Consider the following 19,799-nt stretch of genomic DNA (forward strand, 5'->3'; position numbering starts at 1 on the left):
CTTTTGTGCGAAATGCATGGCCACGAAGACGGCGCAACTCCTCCTAGACCGTTCTTAGGAATGTCACCAAAATTGATACACATCTTCTACAGACATGGCTGACAAAAGTTACTAAATACGTTTCACGTAGGATGAACCGTTCAGAAGTTATACGTCAATCAATTTTCGATGCAAAATTTTACATGCTTAAAAATTCATAAAAAATCTTCTGATTGCTCAAAACTGCTCATACTTCACACGCACATCACTCATTGGGCTTCTGACATGTTACCCAATTTCTGTTATATTTCGCCACTGGGGGCGCTATTTTTGGGCAAAAATTCCAATCTTTCCTCAAATTTGGTCAAACTTCACGGCCAGCCTCTTACTACCTCCCATGTCATGTATACCACATTTTGGAAGTTTTCGTCCATGGGGGGCGCTGTTTTTGGCCGACGCAATTGCTCCAAAACGGGTTTTTGGTAAATAATTCCATAATGCTTTTCCTTCACACCACTACCTTGTGAGAGTACGTTGCTGTTGTTGACACTTATTTTTCCAACTCATTATCGCTCATGTACAGCATAGCGCCACCTACTGACATGGGAAAAACCACAAAATTTATTCTTCAAAAATCTATATCTCATCTTCTATTTAGTCAATTGTCTTCAAACTTCATACGCAAACTCTTCATAGCTCACCTGACATATACGCCAAATTTTGTGCACTTCCGCCACTGGGGGCGCTATTTTTGGGCAAAAAATCCAATCTTTCCTCAAATTTGGTCAAACTTCACGGCCACCCTCTTACTACCTCCCATGTCATGTATACCACATTTTGGGAATTTTCGTCCATGGGGGGCGCTGCTTTTGGCCGACGCAATTGCTCCAAAACGGGTTTTTGGTAAATAATTCCATAATGCTTTTCCTTCACACCACTACCTTGCGATAGTACGTTGCTGTTGTAGACACTTATTTTTCCAACTCATAATCGCTCATGTACAGCATAGCGCCACCTCCTGACATGGGAAAAACCAAAAAATTTATTCTTCAAAAATCTATATCTCATCTTCTATTTACTCAATTGTCATCACACTTCATTCGCAAACTCTTCATAGCTCACCTGACATATACGCCAAATTTTGTGCACTTTCGCCCCTGGGGGTGCTGGTTATGGCAAAAATGATATTGCTGCTTCTGATTTGTCAACCTTGGCAAGCAAACTCTTTACAAGACCCTTATTGGGGCGCTTGCCATGGTCGACAACGCACGAGATTTGGCTCCTTTTTCTTAGACTGCCACCGCTACTGAGAATCAGAAGCCTAGATCCAGGCGGGCCTCAGGGCCTCTATAGCGCCCCCCCAGCACCGTACAGTGCGAGACCCTATTGTTACCATGTGTCCAATTCTGTGCTTTGTCGCCATTGTGGGAGTTATGTCTCTTGCCGAAGAAGCTGTGGAAGTTATTTCGCGGGGACGCATGCCCCCGCCCCCCTTGGCCGCTGGCGCGAGGGCCCGTCGAGGCCGCTTGCGGCTTTAATTCCATTTTATTCTGCTGTTTTTTACTGAACTTTTACTTCATTTTATTTTATTTCTACTATTGTTTAATTCTTATATTATTTGTATTTTTCTCTCTTCTTCCCCCTTTATTTTATGTAAATTATTTTCTATTGTTTACTGTTTTGGCTTTACGTCTGTAAAGCACATTGAACTGCCACTGTGTATGAAATGCGCTATATAAATAAATTTGTCTCGTCTCAAAATCTGTCCATTGTGTTAATTATAATAATACATTAGAATGGCTGAAAAAGTTGTGACACAAAACTGACTAATGCGATGTAAAACCTTTACCATTTACTCAAGATTTACATTTACCTAGCACCTTGAATTTATTTTATACTTTTATCCAACTACCTCCAGATCCGGAACAACAGGAGACTTTTTCCACCGTTGGGCCAATTTAGTAGGCTTTTAATTTATTTATTATTATTATTATTATTTTTTTTTTTAGAGAATCTTAAGATATGTCCAAGTACCTCGATGTTGACCAAATAAATCAAAATTATTGTGAGTATTTTCCCCCAAGCGAAATTATCGTGGTGTCTACAACCTCAAGTGTCATTGGATCCATTGAACGGAGGCCTTTCTGAATTGCCATGCGGATGCTCAGATTATGTTCAAATCAAGAAATAAACAAGCTCAAGACATGAGACTTCGCTTGATATGTATTTATGGTGGGAACTTACCTTGCAACTTTGGGCAGTGAGAAAAGAACGAAATTCCAGATGGTGGTGATTCTGGTTGACTTCAAATAGAGCCAACTGCACAAGTTATATTTTCGTAAACATGATCATATCATCATTTGAGTGCTCTGAGCACTGGTAATGCGTGGGATGTCCAGGATTGGACGCCAGTCCATCTCAGGGCACCTTCGCACACTCCTACTCATTCACCTTTATTAAAGGCTTACACTTATCAGAATGTTTTGGGAAGAAACCAGGGAACCCAGAAGAAACCCATTTAGACATGTGGAGAATGCGAAACGCCACACCCAAATTCAACTGGAGACACCACCATGCTGCCCTCTCTGTATACTGTCAGAAACAGGGGTACAGGAGGAGTCCATTTCTGTCCCTCAAGGTACAAGCTACACTCATGTACCTCTTGGGGCTTATTATTGGACCTCAAGGTAACTATGTGTACGTTTTTAGGGCCAAAAAAGTACTTATATGTTCCCAAGTAATATATAAAGGGTACATACAAGTACCTTAGAGGGTACTGCCCCAGGGACAAACCATTGTATCCCATTGTCTTCGTCTCACAAAGCAAAAACAATGGACTTTAAACTTGAAAGCTTTTCTGTAATGTTTGAAATATTTTGCATTACGTCTCTGTCTTCCTCACTAGTGTGGCCCAGCGGAAGGACATGGCAGAGACAGAGGTGACCGTGTCCATGGGAGACATGGTGGTGATGAAGGCTACTGATGAAGATGAGGTTGCAGCAGGAGATGCAAACAAGACACAAGTCATCCTTCAGCTGCAGCCCATCACATCTGGGTGGGTCACTTGCTCCCAAACATCTATTCAAATCGTCTGTGTGGCCAGACCTGTGAAGAGTAATCTTGCATAAATATAATCCTAATGCACTCGTCAGTTAAACTAGGACGAAGATACACCAAGTTAAAGGTAACAGTGGCAAGGACAAGTGGAGGTGTTCATGAAAAACTGAAAGATTTTCAACATATTACCATAAATGATGGCTCAAGAATAATACCAGTAAGTACAGTGGTGCTTGAAAGTTTGTGAACCCTTTAGAATTTCTGCATAAATATGACCTAAAACATCATCAGATTTTCACACAAGTCCTAAAAGTAGATAAAGAGAACCCAGTTAAACAAATTAGACAAAAATATTATACTCTGTCATTTATTTATTGAGGAAAATGATCCAATGTTACATATCTGTGAGTGGCAAAAGTATGTGAACCTAGGATTAGCAGTTAATTTGAAGGTGAAATTAGAGTCGGGTGTTTTCAATCAATGGGATGACAATCAGGTGGGAGTGGGCACCCTGTTTTATTTAAAGAACAGGGATCTATCAAAGTCTGATCTTCACAACACACGTTTGTGGAAGTGTATCATGGCACGAACAAAGGAGATTTCTGAGGACCTCAGAAAAAGCGTTGTTGATGCTCATCAGGCTGGAAAAGGTTACAAAACCATCTCTAAAGAGTTTGGACTCCACCAATCCACAGTCAGACAGATTGTGTACAAATGGAGGAAATTCAAGACCATTGTTACCCTCCCCAGGAGTGGCCGACCAACAAAGATCACTCCAAGAGCAAGGCGTGTAATAGTCGGCGAGGTCACAAAGGACCCCAGGGTAACTTCTAAGCAACTGAAGGCCTCTCTCACATTGGCTAATGTTAATGTTCATGAGTCCACCATCAGGAGAACACTGAACAACAATGGTGTGCATGGCAGGGTTGCAAGGAGAAAGCCACTGCTCTCCAAAAAGAACATTTGCTGCTCATCTGCAGTTTGCTAAAGATCACATGGACAAGCCAGAAGGCTATTGGAAAAATGTTTTGTGGACGGATGAGACCAAAATAGAACTTTTTGGTTTAAATGAGAAGCATTATGTTTGGAGAAAGGAAAACACTGGATTCCAGCATAAGAACCTTATCCCATCTGTGAAACATGGTGGTGGTAGTATCATGGTTTGGGCCCGTTTTGTTGCATCTGGGCCAGGACGGCTTGCCGTCATTGATGGAACAATGAATTCTGAATTATACTAGTGAATTCTAAAGGAAAATATCAGGCCATCTGTCCATGAACTGAATCTCAAGAGAAGGTGCAGGCCTAGAAATTCATATATTTTTTTCACCAGCCAGCCGGACTAGTTCCCTTCCAAAGTAACTCGCCAAACAGAAAATCAACTAGCCAAAATTTGTTCATGTATGAATTTTACTTCTGTCAAAAATAACACAGAGAGTAGTTACCATTGTTCATGACTAATGTGCATTTATTTCAAGACCCGAGTATTTTGATACTGTTGTTAAATACATAAATGAGAACAACACAGAGCACCATAATATAATATCAACAAATAATAATATATTGGAAAACTTGTCAACTTGGTGTATGAGTATTGAAAACAAATATACTTACTATCATGACTATAGCACCCAAAATATGTCCAACATGCTTTCTGTATTTAGCCATTTATGAGAGAGAAAGCATTAGGAGCTTCATATTGACTAGGAATCAACTTGAAAAAATTAATTATTCCATAAAAATCGTATCGCAGCCAAGGCCTACCCTGCTCCCACGTTTGCTTATAAGTCCTTTGTCGTTTCTCCTTCTCGTACGCTTTATCAGCAGCCTTTTTCTCCTCTTCAGACCGAGGTCACTTTGTCCCCGCCTCTGGTGGTTTCTGTACACCTTTCAGAAAATTCCACATCACAACGTAGCTTTGGCAGATGTAGATGTAAACAACAAAAACACGTGTTTAAATGGGAGATAATGTGACCACATCTATTGAATTTGATAACATGATTACCGCGATATTCAGCGAGATGCGCTATATGCATGCGCAGTAGCGAAAAAACCGACAGCCTGACTCGTACACGATATGATTCGGAATTCTTCGGTATTTTCCGTCCTGCCGATAAACACATTGATTAACACAGACACGGCACGCGCTTAATATGTGGCGGCTTTAGTTGACGGTGTGTCTGAATCTTCGCTTCATATGTATTTTTTTTTTTATTTTCAACTAGCCAGCCGGGCTGGCTAGTGACAGGAGTTACCCGCCAAATGACAAATTAAGTCGCCTCGGGCGACCGGACCACCGCGAGTTTCGAGCCGTGAGGTGGGTCATGCAGCAAGACAACGACTCTAAGCACACAAGTCGTTCTACCAAAGAATGGTTAAAGAAGAATAAAGTTAACGTTTTGGAATGGCCAAGTCAAAGTCCTGACCTTAATCCAATCGAAATGTTGTGGAAGGACCTGAAGCGAGCAGTTCATGTGAGGAAACCCACCAACATCCCAGAGTTGAAGCTGTTCTGTACAGAGGAATGGGCTAAAATTCCTCCAAGCCGGTGTGCAGGACTGATCAACAGTTACTGCAAACATTTAGTTGCAGTTATTGCTGCACAAGGGGGTCACACCAGATACTGAAAGCAAAGGTTCACACACTTTTGCCACTCACAGATATGTAATATTAGATCATTTTCCTCAATAAATAAATGACCAAGTATAATATTTTTGTCTCATTTGTTTACGACTTTTACGAAAATCTGATGTTTTAGGTCATATTTATGCAGAAATATAAAAAATTCTGAAGGGTTCACAAACTTTCAAGCACCACTGTAAATTATTATTTTTTAAATGACCCCCAGTACTTTTGTGTCTTCTATCCATTCTCTCATCTCAAGTATGCCCATCAAAGTCAAGCATGTAGCTGAAGACAATCATAGAGGACTAAGTAGGTGTAGTAATATTGATTACCGATTGAAACAGTGCAACATGTGCAGTACTTTTGAGTCACTAAGAATGTTAGCGAATAAACGTTTATTTTTGTCGTTAACTGCAAAAGCGGGTATTTTGACATTGTGCTAGGGCTGCACAATATATCGAAAAAGTATCAGTATCGCGATATCATAGTTTGCAATACACATACCGCAAAAATTACTTAAATTTCGATAAAAGGTGCATTTTTCTGTGCCGTCCAATCACATTTGAATGTCAACAAGCGCCGCGGGATAACTCCGCCCCCTATTGCAAAACAAGTAGAAGCCTCGTGGTGATGGCGGAAGGCGGTAGCAAGTGTGGTGAGACAAACTTGTGTGAGGAGAAACTGGTTTCCAAAAAAAAAAAATGCACGTCTGCTATTTGGAAGTACTTTGGATTCAGGAGGGGTGACGTACTGCAAACTCAGGTACTTTGCAAGACATGTACCTGTAAAACAGTGGTGGGGCGGCTCACTGGGACAAACACTGCTGTACAGAAGCATAAAAACATAAAACCGTGCTCTCTCTCACACACACACACTACCTCTCACTCTCACACACACACTACCGCTCTCTCACCCGCATGTGTTATTAACAGATTGTGTGAGAGTTTATGGTGAATCTGTGTCGCTCACCTTCATCTCCCGGGAGCCGCTGAAATTGCCATTTTGAATGCTTTATGTTAATGTAATGTAGTTTTCAGTTTTTTGTTTACTTCAACTTAAGACATTTTCTGCTGTGCTCACAAAAATTAAGAGATTTAAAGATGACTGATGGACACCATTGCAGGTGTAGCCATGTTCTTCCAATAAAAAATAATGTTGGAATGGAAGCAATGCATTGGGTGTTTTTTTTTTAAATGCTAGATACAGGGCAGAACGGCGAGTAGAGGTAAGAAAAACAGTATATATTTAATTATCGTGATACATATCGATATCGAGATATTCAGTCATGTTATCGAATATCGCATATTTTTCTGATATCGTGCAGCCCTACATTGTGCCTTTTTCTGCTGTACTTTTCATTAACGTAGACTAGAGCTGTGCAGGGGCCTTTTTTTTTTCCTCAACATCCCCCTCCCACCCAGTCCTGAAGGAATTCTGACCAATCCGGTTGGCTCCCACAGAAACCTTGGCGAGTCCTGCCTGCTCCCAGTGGGTCCCAGTCCAGATGCCCACCTCTAGTGTACATGGCGTAGTGATGGAGATATATTATACTAGTGCATCTCAAAAAATTAGAATACCATGAAAAAGTTCCTTTTTTTCATAATTTAATTCAAAAAGGTAAACTTTCATATATTCTATATTCATTACATGTAAAGTGAAATATTTAAAGCCTTTTTTGTTTTAATTTTGATAATTATGGCTTATAGCTCATGAAAATCAGAAATCCAGTATCTCAAATTATTAGAATATTCCCTAAGATCAATCAAAAAAGGACTTACAATGCAGAAATGTCCAACTTCTGAAAAGTACCATATATTCATTTATACACTCAATACTTGGTTGGGGCTCCTTTACCATGAATTACTGTATCAATGCGGTGTGGCATGGAGGTGATCAGTCTGTGGCACTGCTGAGGTGTTATTGAAGCCCAGGTTGCTTTGATATAGTGGCCTTCAGCGTATCTGTATTTTTGGGTCGGGTGTTTCTCATCTTCCTCTTGACAATACCCCATAGATTCTCTATGGGGTTCAGGTCAGGCAAGTTGGCTGGCCAATCAAACACAGTAATATCATGGTCAGCAAACCATTTGGTAGTAGTTTTGGCACTGTGGGTAGGTGTTAAGTTCTGCTGGAAAAGGAAATCAGCATCTCCAAAAAGCTCGTCAGCAGATGGAAGCATGAAGTGCTCTAAAATCTCCTGGTAGATGGCTGTGTTGACTTTGGACTTGATAAAATACAGTGGACCAACACCAGCAGATGACATGGCACCCCAAATCATCACAGACTGTGGAAACTTCACACTGGGCTTCAAACACCTTGGATTCTGTGCCTCTCCGCGCTTCCTCCCGACTCTAGAACCGTGATTTCCAAATTAAATGCAAAATGTACTTTCATCTGAAAAGAGGACTTTGGACCACTGAGCAACAGTCCATTTCTTTCTCTCCTTAGCCCAGATAAGACACTTCTGACATTGTCTCTGGCTCAGGAGTAGCTTGATATTAGGAATGCGAAAGTTGTATCCCCTTTCTTGAAGATGTCTGTTCGTGATGGGTCTTGATACACTGACACCAGCCTCAGTCCACTCCTTGTGAAGCTCTCCCAAGTTCTTGAATCAACTTTTCTTGACAATCCTCTCAAGACTGCGGCCATCCCTGTTGCTTGTGCACCTTTTCCAGCCACCCTTTTCAGCAATGACCTTTTGTGGCTTACCCTCCTTGTGGAGGGCGTCAGTGATCATCTTCTGGACAACAGTCAAGTCAGCAGTCTTCCCCATGATTGTGGTTGTGTGTACTGAACTAGACCGAGAGATACACTGTGTTCATACTGTTTTACTCAAACTCGAAATGAAATATTCTAATATTTTGAGATGGGTTTTTTTTTTATGTTTTTGTACTGTATGCCATACTGATTAAAATAGAAAAATGCTTGAAACATTTTAGTTTGTGTAATGAGTCTATAATATATAACATTTTCACTTTCTTAAATAACTGATGGAAAATATTGAACTTTTTCACAATATTCTAATTTTTTGAGATGCACTAGTATATCTTGCATGTTGACATTGGCATTTATTTTAGTCGCTTGTCAGAGCCTAAATATAATCAATTTTATGATGATAACGTGCACTATTTACATGTTAGTGCATACACAGCAGATGATAGGCCAGGTACCTACACCAGCATTGCTGGGTTTCACGTGACGTCACATCCGCCTCATTAGTTATTCAAAACTTTAGCTGGTGGTTTACCAAAGCTCAGTTGACAAAGCGTTTATATGGAGAAGGTTCATTGCTTGTGTGAAAAATGCCTTACGCTTGCGTTGTTTTAAGTTGTTTGAATTGAGCAAACTGTGAAACTGCCAAGTTTCTTCAGGGTTCCCCGTGAACTAATAAAAAAGGGTGAACAAACACAGGATTTCACAAAAAGATGTCGAGAAAGGTGGCTTTTCAGTGAACCTCTCGGTGAAATCGAAGGGAGCCGAGTCGAAGCATGCTCGAGTTTGCAGCGATCACTTGGTGAAAAGTTTGTATCTCCCACTCAGCTCTGGCCTTAGTGTTTTCCAAGGACTTTTCTTGCTATGTGTCATTATTTTACGGTCCTTTTTTTAGTCACGAAGCGCTAAAGCTGATTCTCCAGCTGTTTCTTTGTTTCCTCCTCACAAAGTCCATATGCATGAAGGTCGCGACAAAATTCTTCCCCAGCCGTACAGTTACAATGCGCCGCGATCACTTCTTCTCCGTCTTTTTTAACTAAAATCCAGGTCTTTAAAGGGGTTTCTGATGATCTTTGATTTAGCTGAGAGATAAGAGTTAACACAAGTGAGAATCAAGCCAACTGTTTGTTTACACTTCAACTTGCAGCGCTTCGTTGTAAAGACGTGAACGAAATGCTTAAACACTTGTACGGGCAAAAACAATCCAGGATTCATTCAGCAGCGACTTGATCCCGAGGTCCTTTACCCAGCCACATACAAAAAAGTTGTCAGCCTGCATACTCTTCCACGCTTTCATCTGTTTTGCGGTGTAGAAGGACGTCTGCAACACCAGATAGTTCGAGATGTCGGGGAACTCGGCTGAAGGGTCGTTTTCGAGATCATATGACGAATCCTTCTTTCCCAGACTGTACGGGTCGATTCCACTGCTCATAGCAATCTTCTGAATATATCTAAAGCCAGCAGTGGCTTCTAGATTACGAGCGTACTCTAAGTTATCGCTAGTTGTTTGCCCTACGGCAGCCGTTTAGACCACCAGCTATTTCACTTCAGGTAAAACCGCTAAGGAAAGTCACGTGACTGAAACCCAGCAATTTCACCATGTTTCTCAAAAGCCAAACAATCATGGGCTGTATGGTTGGAAGAATACACTGGTTTATATGGTCCAAAACATGAGCTGCATTTACAGAATCCTTCAGGTTTACATGACGTAATATCCAATAAATGCAACCTTGACATTGAGACACGGCCAGACAAATGGCTAGTGATTTTGTCTTTTATTTTCTGTCCATTCTGGTTTTAAAGTGCATATCACGGGTAAATTCAGGAGCAAGATCAATGTAATTCTCTTATTTTATATTAAACTTTGGTCAAATATCTGTAACATTCTGCATTCTCTGCAATTTTTTTTTTACCTTGCGCAATACCAGAAAAATTCAATTGAAATCAAGCCATTTGAGGTGAATTGGTCTATGGAATCAATTTTGTGCCAAAATGTTCATACAATACTTTTTGAAATATCAAACAAAAACGATAAATCAAAATTAAAAAAAAAGTCAATTTTTTTAGACTGGCAAACAAATTATTCGTGTAATCGTGCAAAATATCAGTCTATTACTCTTCAGAAACCTTTTATTTTTGTTCCGCGTCTTTCTCGGTTTTGTTTGGCGTAATTTATTTTGGTTGCGATTCCAGCTTTCTCGTTTGCGCTCTCTGACTTTTTGCTTGCAGTTTTGGCCCAAACTTCACGTGTGGGTGGGCTGTCCAGGAATGCTTCCCATTGGCTAACTTGTGTTTGACTGACAGCTACGCTCAGCCATTCCCTACTCGGATTCTGGCGGACTGTTTGACGAGTGACCGATCCATTGACGGTAAACAAGGATCGAGTGGACTTCAGTGGCGACTATGATATTGAATTAATTCAACAAAGTGTAAGTGCGGGACAAATGTGTTATGTGTTGCAGTAGTGCACATTATGCAGGTGTTTCGTGGCAAGTCAAATGTTAGACTTAACTCCACTACCCAGTATAATGCCACTGAAGTCCACTCGATCCTTGTTTACCGTCAATGGATCGGTCACTCGTCAAACAGTCCGCCAGAATCCGAGTAGGGAATGGCTGAGCGTAGCTGTCAGTCAAACACAAGTTAGCCAATGGGAATGCATTCCTGGACAGCCCGCCCACACGTGAAGTTTGTGCCAAAAATGCAAGCAAAAAGTCTAGGGAGCGCAAACGAGAAAGCTGGAATCGCAACCAAAATAAATTACGCCAAATAAAACTGAGAAAAACGCGGAACAAAAATAAAAGGTTTCTGAAGAGTAATAGACTGATATTTTGCACGATTACATGAATAATTTGTTTGCCAGTCTAAAAAAAAATGTACTTTTTAAAATTTTTTTTTTTTTTGTATTTTGATTTGTCATTTTTGTTTGATATTTCAAAAGTATTGTATGAACATTTTGGCACAAAATTGATTCCATATTGGTCCGCCTCTGAAAAAACTCGGCATTTGAATTTCCCGGCAAACACTGTTTTTCATGACGTCGCGTGCGGGACGCCTCCCTCTGAATCCTACGTCAGCGCTGGTTTGTTTATGAGAAAACGACCTGGTGGTTTTCTGCAAATTTCTTCAACGTTATCGCGTAATTATTAAAATGGTTAACAGATGTAGCGTAGGAGGGTGTAGCAACACCAATCTTGATGGGATTAGTACTCATCGTTTCCCAAAAGACCGGACAATGAGAGAGAAATGGGAGCGCTTGGTCTACACAGGCTGTGCACTGAAACCGTGCAAAGCTCACGCAGCCTGCTGGCGCTTCCGCAGGTGACGTCACGAATCTGACTCCAGACTCCCTTGGGATTTTTCCAGACGCGTTTTGTTATTTTATTTTTTTCTGCTGTAGACAGATGGCCTTGTGCAAAATTACCCTTCTGGATGAGTGTGTAAAGGGACATACTTTCATATAAAAAAAAATGAAATTGGTCCAGAATATGCACTTTAAACTGCTCTTTAGTCCACACATTTATTTTACATGTATGCCAGTTGGCAGATGTTGACAGACGTATACATCAGTAATATTTTGGATGTACTGTATAGAGGAACAATCAAATGCATGGCTAGTGCCTGACATTTGCTGCTTTAGTTTTGTGCTAGAGTTACATGGTTATTCGTAAATGTAGCTGACAAGTCAGGGAAGTCTTTCACACATCAATTAAGGCCTTGATTCAGTTGTGTGTGTGTGTGTGTGTCTGTCTACAGGAATGAAGATAATGCAGAAGAGACAGTTACAACAGGTAGTTCATATACACTGTGCTTTCCCACATAATAAACTTACAGCTAAATGATATAGTAACACCTGAACTAGTTACCTCTGCCAAGGAGGTTATGTTTTCGGTAGCGTTGGTTTGTTTGTTTGTTGGTTTGTCTGTTAGCAACGTTACGGAAAAAGTTATGAACGGATTGCTCTGAAATTTTTTCCAGAGGTGTGACTGGGCACAAGTCAAGTCAACTTTATTGTCAAATATGCTATACATGCTCGACATACAGCACAGATGAAATATCAGTCCTCTCTGACCCACGGTGCAAACAGGCAATGCAATAAATAAAAATAGAATAATTGAAAAAACAAACAATATAAACAGTATAAACACTCTAGATAGGAACTAGACATAGACTAAACACTCAAACAATATAAACAGTATAAATAAACAGTATAAACACTAGATAAGAACAAGACAGACTAAACACTCAGACAATATAAACAGTATAAACACTCTAGATATTAACTAGACTAAACACTCACACACACACACACACACACACACACACACACACACACACACACACATAAATTGGTACAAATAACCAAACAGTCAAGGGCACTTGAGGTATAGCAGGTAAACATGAAATAAGCAGAATAAACAAACTAGCAGCTGTAAGATGAAGTAGTGCGGAATAGTGCAAATGAGCGAGGTAAAGTGAGATGTGCGGAACCTGAGTTCAGTGTGTTAATGAACGATGAGATGTATGTGTGTGTGTGTATATATATATATATATATATATATATATATATATATGTATATGTGTGTGTGTGTGTGTGTTTGGGGGGGGAAACTGTGAGGATGGCATGTCAGATGCTGAAGGGGGGGTGTAAGGGCAGGATCTGTGGCAGGGGGCAGAGGGGGAAGGAGGGGCAGAACAGGGAGGGAGTTGAGCCTCCTGACCGCCTGGTGAAAGAAACTGTTCTTGAGCCTGCTGGTTTTGGCCCGGAGACTCCGCAGTCTCCTCCCCGACAGCAGCAGGCTGAAGAGGCTGTGAGATGGGTGGGTGGGGTCACCTGCAATCCTGATGGCTTTGCGGGTGAGGCGGGAGTTCTAAATATCCATTAGAGAAGGGAGAGAGACACCAATGATGGCGGTGATCCGGATCACCGTCTGGATCCCGGAATTTTTAAAAGGATTCTTGGCGGAGGTCTGTGCTCTCCGAGTGCTTTTCTAGTTTTGTAATGATTTCAGAATTCACGTGCTCACTTTCAAGTTTTGGACACTAAAAATCTTCAGCTGAAAATGACCAGAAACGGGCACTTTCTTCTTTCTCACCTAAAGTGTAAATTTGTCCGAAAAGGAGAGTACATGAAATATCAAAGTTCAACAGTTTACAAATAATTTCTGTCATACAGAGAGTTACTAGCAGAGCGGCAGCTACAATTATCGACACTTTAATGATCTTTTGGCTGTTGCAAAAGTACAACCCCGATTCCAAAAAAGTTGGGACAAAGTACAAATTGTAAATAAAAACGGAATGCAATGATGTGGAAGTTTCAAAATTCCATATTTTATTCAGAATAGAACATAGATGACATATCAAATGTTTAAACTGAGAAAATGTATCATTTAAAGAGAAAAATTAGGTGATTTTAAATTTCATGACAACAACACATCTCAAAAAAGTTGGGACAAGGCCATGTTTACCACTGTGAGACATCCCCTTTTCTCTTTACAACAGTCTGTAAACGTCTGGGGACTGAGGAGGCAAGTTGCTCAAGTTTAGGGATAGGAATGTTAACCCATTCTTGTCTAATGTAGGATTCTAGTTGCTCAACTGTCTTAGGTCTTTTTTGTCGTATCTTCCGTTTTATGATGCGCCAAATGTTTTCTATGGGTGAAAGATCTGGACTGCAGGCTGGCCAGTTCAGTACCCGGACCCTTCTTCTACGCAGCCATGATGCTGTAATTGATGCCGTATGTGGTTTGGCATTGTCATGTTGGAAAATGCAAGGTCTACCCTGAAAGAGACGTCGTCTGGATGGGAGCATATGTTGCTCTAGAACCTGGATATACCTTTCAGCACTGATGGTGTCTTTCCAGATGTGTAAGCTGCCCATGCCACACGCACTAATGCAACCCCATACCATCAGAGATGCAGGCTTCTGAACTGAGCGCTGATAACAACTTGGGTCGTCCTTCTCCTCTTTAGTCCGAATGACACGGCGTCCCTGATTTCCATAAAGAACTTCACATTTTGATTCGTCTGACCACAGAACAGTTTTCCACTTTGCCACAGTCCATTTTAAATGAGCCTTGGCCCAGAGAAGACGTCTGCGCTTCTGGATCATGTTTAGATACGGCTTCTTTTTTGGACTATAGAGTTTTAGCTGGCAACGGCGGATGGCACGGTGAATTGTGTTCACAGATAATGTTCTCTGGAAATATTCCTGAGCCCATTTTGTGATTTCCAATACAGAAGCATGCCTGTATGTGATGCAGTGCCGTCTAAGGGCCCGAAGATCACGGGCACCCAGTATGGTTTTCCGGCCTTGACCCTTACGCACAGAGATTCTTCCAAATTCTCTGAATCTTTTGATGATATTATGCACTGTAGATGATGATATGTTCAAACTCTTTGCAGTTTTACACTGTCGAACTCCTTTCTGATATTGCTCCACTATTTGTTGGCGCAGAATTAGGGGGATTGGTGATCCTCTTCCCATCTTTACTTCTGAGAGCCGCTGCCGCTCCAAGATGCTCTTTTTATACCCAGTCATGTTAATGACCTATTGCCAACTGACCTAATGAGTTGCAATTTGGTCCTCCAGCTGTTCCTTTTTTGAACCTTTAACTTTTCCAGCCTCTTATTGCCCCTGTCCCAACTTTTTTGAGATGTGTTGCTGTCATGAAATTTCAAATGAGCCAATATTTGGCATGAAATTTCAAAATGTCTCACTTTCGATATTTGATATGTTGTCTATGTTCTATTGTGAATACAATATCAGTTTTTGAGATTTGTAAATTATTGCATTCCGTTTTTATTTACAATTTGTACTTTATCCCAACTTTTTTGGAATCGGGGTTGTAGAAAAGACCTTGAATGCGTAAAGTGTGCATGAATAATTACTCAAACTTCCACTGGAAAAATGAGTTGATTCCTGATTACCTAGCGTATCAGACCATGTGACACTGTTCCACAATTATCGACATCCAGGGGATTGATTATAAAAAAAAAAAAATTGGTATGTGGTATTAAGTTAACAAAATGTAGTTTTTATTTAAAATTTGTTTTACATAGACTTTTATATTTCGTACAAAATATCTTTGATATATTTATATAAATGTCTGTGCTTTTGTTCCACTTTCTAAATATTTTCGTAGATCACATTTTGTTAATTGTTGTTTGTATTAATTTCTAGTTTTGTAGTTTACCAATAAATGTCAACAGGCAATTGACACCACATGAAAATCCTGGTCAAAGGTCGCATGTCATTCCTCAAACCAAAATCTAAAATGTCTACTGATATTCTAATATGTTGTCGATATTGACAACAAACTGCAAAAAGTATATATTTTTCTGAATGAAATAGAAAAATCTGAATATTTCAAGCATGTAATTTTTTTATATGCTAGGAATTTTAAAGGTTTTCAATTTTATGCATATTTGAAGCTTTATATGTTAAAAAAACCCTCTGTAATTTTCTTCTGGTCCCAAGAAGCATTGTTAATAAGTAAGAATTAAAATAAGTTAGCGCGGATCGCGGCAAATTTCTGCTCAGCGATTTTCGTGACCACTCAGCGCGTGACATCATTCAAGGCAAACAAATCGCTTGAGTTGAGTCCACTTCAGTTTATTTGCATTGCCGTTCGGCTTGCGCGCAGACGTGCGTTCGGGAATTTCCAAAGAAAAACCATGCCTTATTGTTGTTCAGTGAACTGTAGCAACGGGACCGGTTCAGGAAGAAGTTTTACACAACCTCTCACGACCAAAGTCCGTACACGTGTGCTCGGTTTGCAAGTGTAAACAGAACTGCTGCTAGTCTTTTTGCCTTGAATGACGTCACGACGACTGCCCCCTGGCGGTAAAAGTGCGCGTAAGCGAGATGTAAACAAACCTTCGGAACTTGCGCAAACCAGTATGTTTTAACTGTTTTATTAAATTTTAGGGTGCAAATTAGACACCAGGAAGATTGAATTCGCTTTTTGGGTCGTTCTTCTAGAAAATAAAGTTGATATTCTATGTTCCACCTCCGACCCTTGCCTATGACCTTTAATTCTGGTCTAATTCTGTTTATTGCAATCGGATTCCAAATACTCTATAAACATTCCATTTTGTTATGAATTAGAAAAAAATCATTTTAAATCACGGCGCTTTTATTTTTTTAAAGTACTTCATCTACTTCAACAATGTTACACAAAGCTCGATCCATAACAGTTGTAAATGTCCCTTAATTCCACAGGGTGTCGATAATGGCAGGGCTCTACGTTAACTTTGAGACATGGTTGCCCATTCGGGCAACCATTTGTAGAAATCTGGTTGCCCGAACTCAGAACATGGTTGCCCAAATATTACATATTATTTTTTTTTTAATTTATTATTCAACCTTCTCAGACGCTGTCTGTATCAACAAGCATTGACACTAGCGGCCCGTGCGAGTAATGTGGTAATTAGTCATGTAGTGAAGGACATACCAATATTCAGTCCCCCCAGGATTCCGCGGGCCTTTTTTGTGATTGTTGCGGGCTAAAATGTCTGATGTTGCGGGGGGGTTTTCCAAAAAATTGTGATGAAAGTTGCGGTGTTTTTTAGGTTTTTGTTGTGACTACATTGCGGGAGGAAGTGAAAGTTGCGAGAAATGGTTGCGATTTTCTCTTTTTGTGATTAAAATTGAGTGATATGTTAAATATTAAGTTATTACTGAAAAACTATTGATTAAAAAAAACAAAGACACTGAGAAATGGTCCTATAAACAACTTTACCAATATAAAAGATTAGCAGGACTACAAAAATGCAGAAAAATAGGCTTTACTTATCCAAATGCACCTGTTGGTTCAAAAGTTAAAGTGCAGAGAACCTCACAGCACAACATGAAGTTACCTTCAAATATAATATAAATGCCTCAGCTTTCATGTAAGAAAAAAAACTATTAATACTAGTACTGTGTGCAGGCAGTCTCTCCTGAAGACTAAATTAAACAATAATTATAAACTAATAAAATAAATGGCTCAGGCTTCATAGAAGAAGAAAAAAACAATTTGAACAGAATCTCACAGTATGATGCTGAAGCTGCCTAAACAATGGAAAATAAAATACCATTTTGGCAAAAATGTTGGCATCCATTAATTTCTTGTATTAAGTAAAAAAATAATGTAAAGTGCACACAGTCCTTCACTGTAAACATAACACACTTTCAGTAACAGAATTTAAGCCTACAGAAACACTGACTCGCGCATCATGCAATGTTGCCAGATACTGCTGACGTTTTCCAGCCCAAAATATGTTCAAAAACCGCCCAATCTGGCAACACTGCGCACATGCTGCTTCTCTCGAACGTATACACGGAAGTAAGGCGGAAGGTAGTTTGTCGACGTCACCTCAAGACGATGCCAACAATTGGTCAAATTTGCGGGAAAGTTGCAGTGATTGGATATAATTGCAACACCGCCCTGAATTCGCGGGGATTGGTTGAATTTGCGTTGAAGTTGCAAATCGTGACATCGCGAAATCCTGGAGGGTCTGAATAGAACACTGAATATGCACTACGTGATAATTATTAGCAGTGGGAAACTGCATTGTGAGCCCGCGATGTGCAAATGTGAATTCCACTAGTTGTTGAACATCCCGTAACGATAACATGGACGCGGTGTTTCCAAGTCAAACAATCGCAAATCGTGATGGAATTTCATCATAATATGAATGAATAAACATCGTTTTTCACGTAAATTGGCATATGTGGCAGATCACAGAATCCAGGGACACATGTCGGCCCGGGGGCATTTTGAGTTATTGACAGATTCAGAAAGTACAGTTTCTAAGCTTTCCAATGATGCCTTCCATGTGGAGATCTGACAATATTTGAAGAATGTGTGGCCTTTTGAAAGTGTATACTTCTTAAAACAGAAAAGGGAGAAAATCGCCCTCAAAGTTTTCCATCTCAGCTACTCTGGGTGTAGGGCGGGCACATAATGGTGCTCATTTGCATGACATTAAGGAAAGCCCAACCCCCTACTAGCTAGCACGATACTACTTTCATGTAAACAAAGTTCACCACGTCAATTTTCCTTCCATGCAAAGTATGCCCAACACAATTATGAAGTACAAAAATAAGTCCTAAAGTATACTTTAACGTTTTGTGGTTGAAAAATTACTCACACCGTAAGAAAGAAAGATAGCACGATGATGACACAACTAACACAAAACTAGTTTCATGTAAAGCCTCGGTCACAAACGGCCGTACGTGCTCCTACAGCCGGTCTACACGCAAAAAACGCAAGAAACACACGGAGAGTGCACATGAAACGCACGAGAGCGCGCGTGTGAAAAGCACGAGAGCGCGCATGTGATGTACTGATTTTCGAGCTGCAGACCAGCCGCAGAGGTTCTTTGTCATGTCAAACAAACTCTACGGGCGCTTACGTTTTTTTCAGGTTGCAAGACAAACTTACGGCCAACGCGCGTCTTTCTCCGTGAACAAAAAAAACCCCAGCGATTTGGGAAACGTCAAAAATCACACGGCCAAAAAATCGTTTGTCCGGTTGTGACCTAGGCTTAACCAAACCATAACACTCTCCGTTACATGCAAAAATAACCACACAGCCTTAGATTAATAAACTTACCCCATCAGAAAGAGAAACAGCGCCTTGCACACACCAATGCCTCCGATGGAATGTAATCCTAGAACGGTCCGTGTATCATCCGATCATTCAAGTATTCCATTCAATCTGGAAAACGAGGTTGCGTTTTTTTTTGCTAGAAATGGTTATCTCCGATGTACTGTATGTCAGATCCTCTGTGCTCTGTTTAGTAACTCATTCCATAGTGAAATCACACACCTGTATGCAGTTAAGTAGCCATGCGCTCAGCCCGTATCATACAGCTGATTCGCGGAAGAAAAAAAAACAAAAGACTTAAATCATCATGTGAATGGCCCATATGGTAATTTACCCACACCCCCCAGCAGGCTACAGTCCTGACAAAAACGAGACAATTTGCAACAAAAAATGTATGCTTTTCCAACAAAACAATCTATTATCTGAAATACTGATTGCATTCTTCAAGATCTCAACTTGCACATGATGGAAAAAAACAAAAATCACAAATTTCGAAAAAAAATGCTTCTTTTGCGATTATCTCGGATTCGTTTCAGCCGACATGTGTCCCTGGATTCGGTGAGGGGTCACATATTTGGGTAGTTGCCCGATCGGGCAAGCATTTGTGAGAGTCTGGTTGCCCGAATCTATTGAATGGTTGCCCCGGGCAATCGGGCTACTGTTAATGTCGAGCCCTGAATGGTGGACACCGGTGAAAGTGATCACTATTATCGACACCTCACGTGACTCTCAAACACGCGTTTAGATACAAAATGGCGACTGTCAAATGAAAGAGTAAGAAACAAAGTAGGTTTCAATGAGGAGATCATGAACTATCGGTGAATTTGATCAGTAA

At 40.4% G+C, this 19,799-nt stretch overlaps 1 protein-coding gene across 7 annotated transcripts in view; it reads left to right on the plus strand.

Moving 5' to 3' along the window:
• The window catches only part of gmeb1 (glucocorticoid modulatory element binding protein 1), a 53,784-nt gene that overhangs the window by 13,248 nt on the left and 20,737 nt on the right, over nucleotides 1-19,799 (plus strand). For 5 of the 7 annotated variants that reach the window (XM_060904786.1, XM_060904787.1, XM_060904789.1 and 2 more), the window contains exons 2-3: nucleotides 2,885-3,034; nucleotides 12,126-12,160. In XM_060904786.1, the coding sequence (XP_060760769.1) occupies nucleotides 2,904-3,034; nucleotides 12,126-12,160 (166 nt within the window). In that variant the 5' untranslated portion in view covers nucleotides 2,885-2,903. Of the gene's footprint in view, nucleotides 1-2,129; nucleotides 2,667-2,884; nucleotides 3,035-12,125; nucleotides 12,161-19,799 lie in introns of those variants that run through there. The other 2 variants (XM_060904785.1, XM_060904783.1) reach the window with 2 other exon arrangements.

The sequence above is a fragment of the Neoarius graeffei genome, chromosome 22 (assembly GCF_027579695.1).
Source record: "Neoarius graeffei isolate fNeoGra1 chromosome 22, fNeoGra1.pri, whole genome shotgun sequence".
NCBI lineage: Eukaryota > Metazoa > Chordata > Actinopteri > Siluriformes > Ariidae > Neoarius > Neoarius graeffei.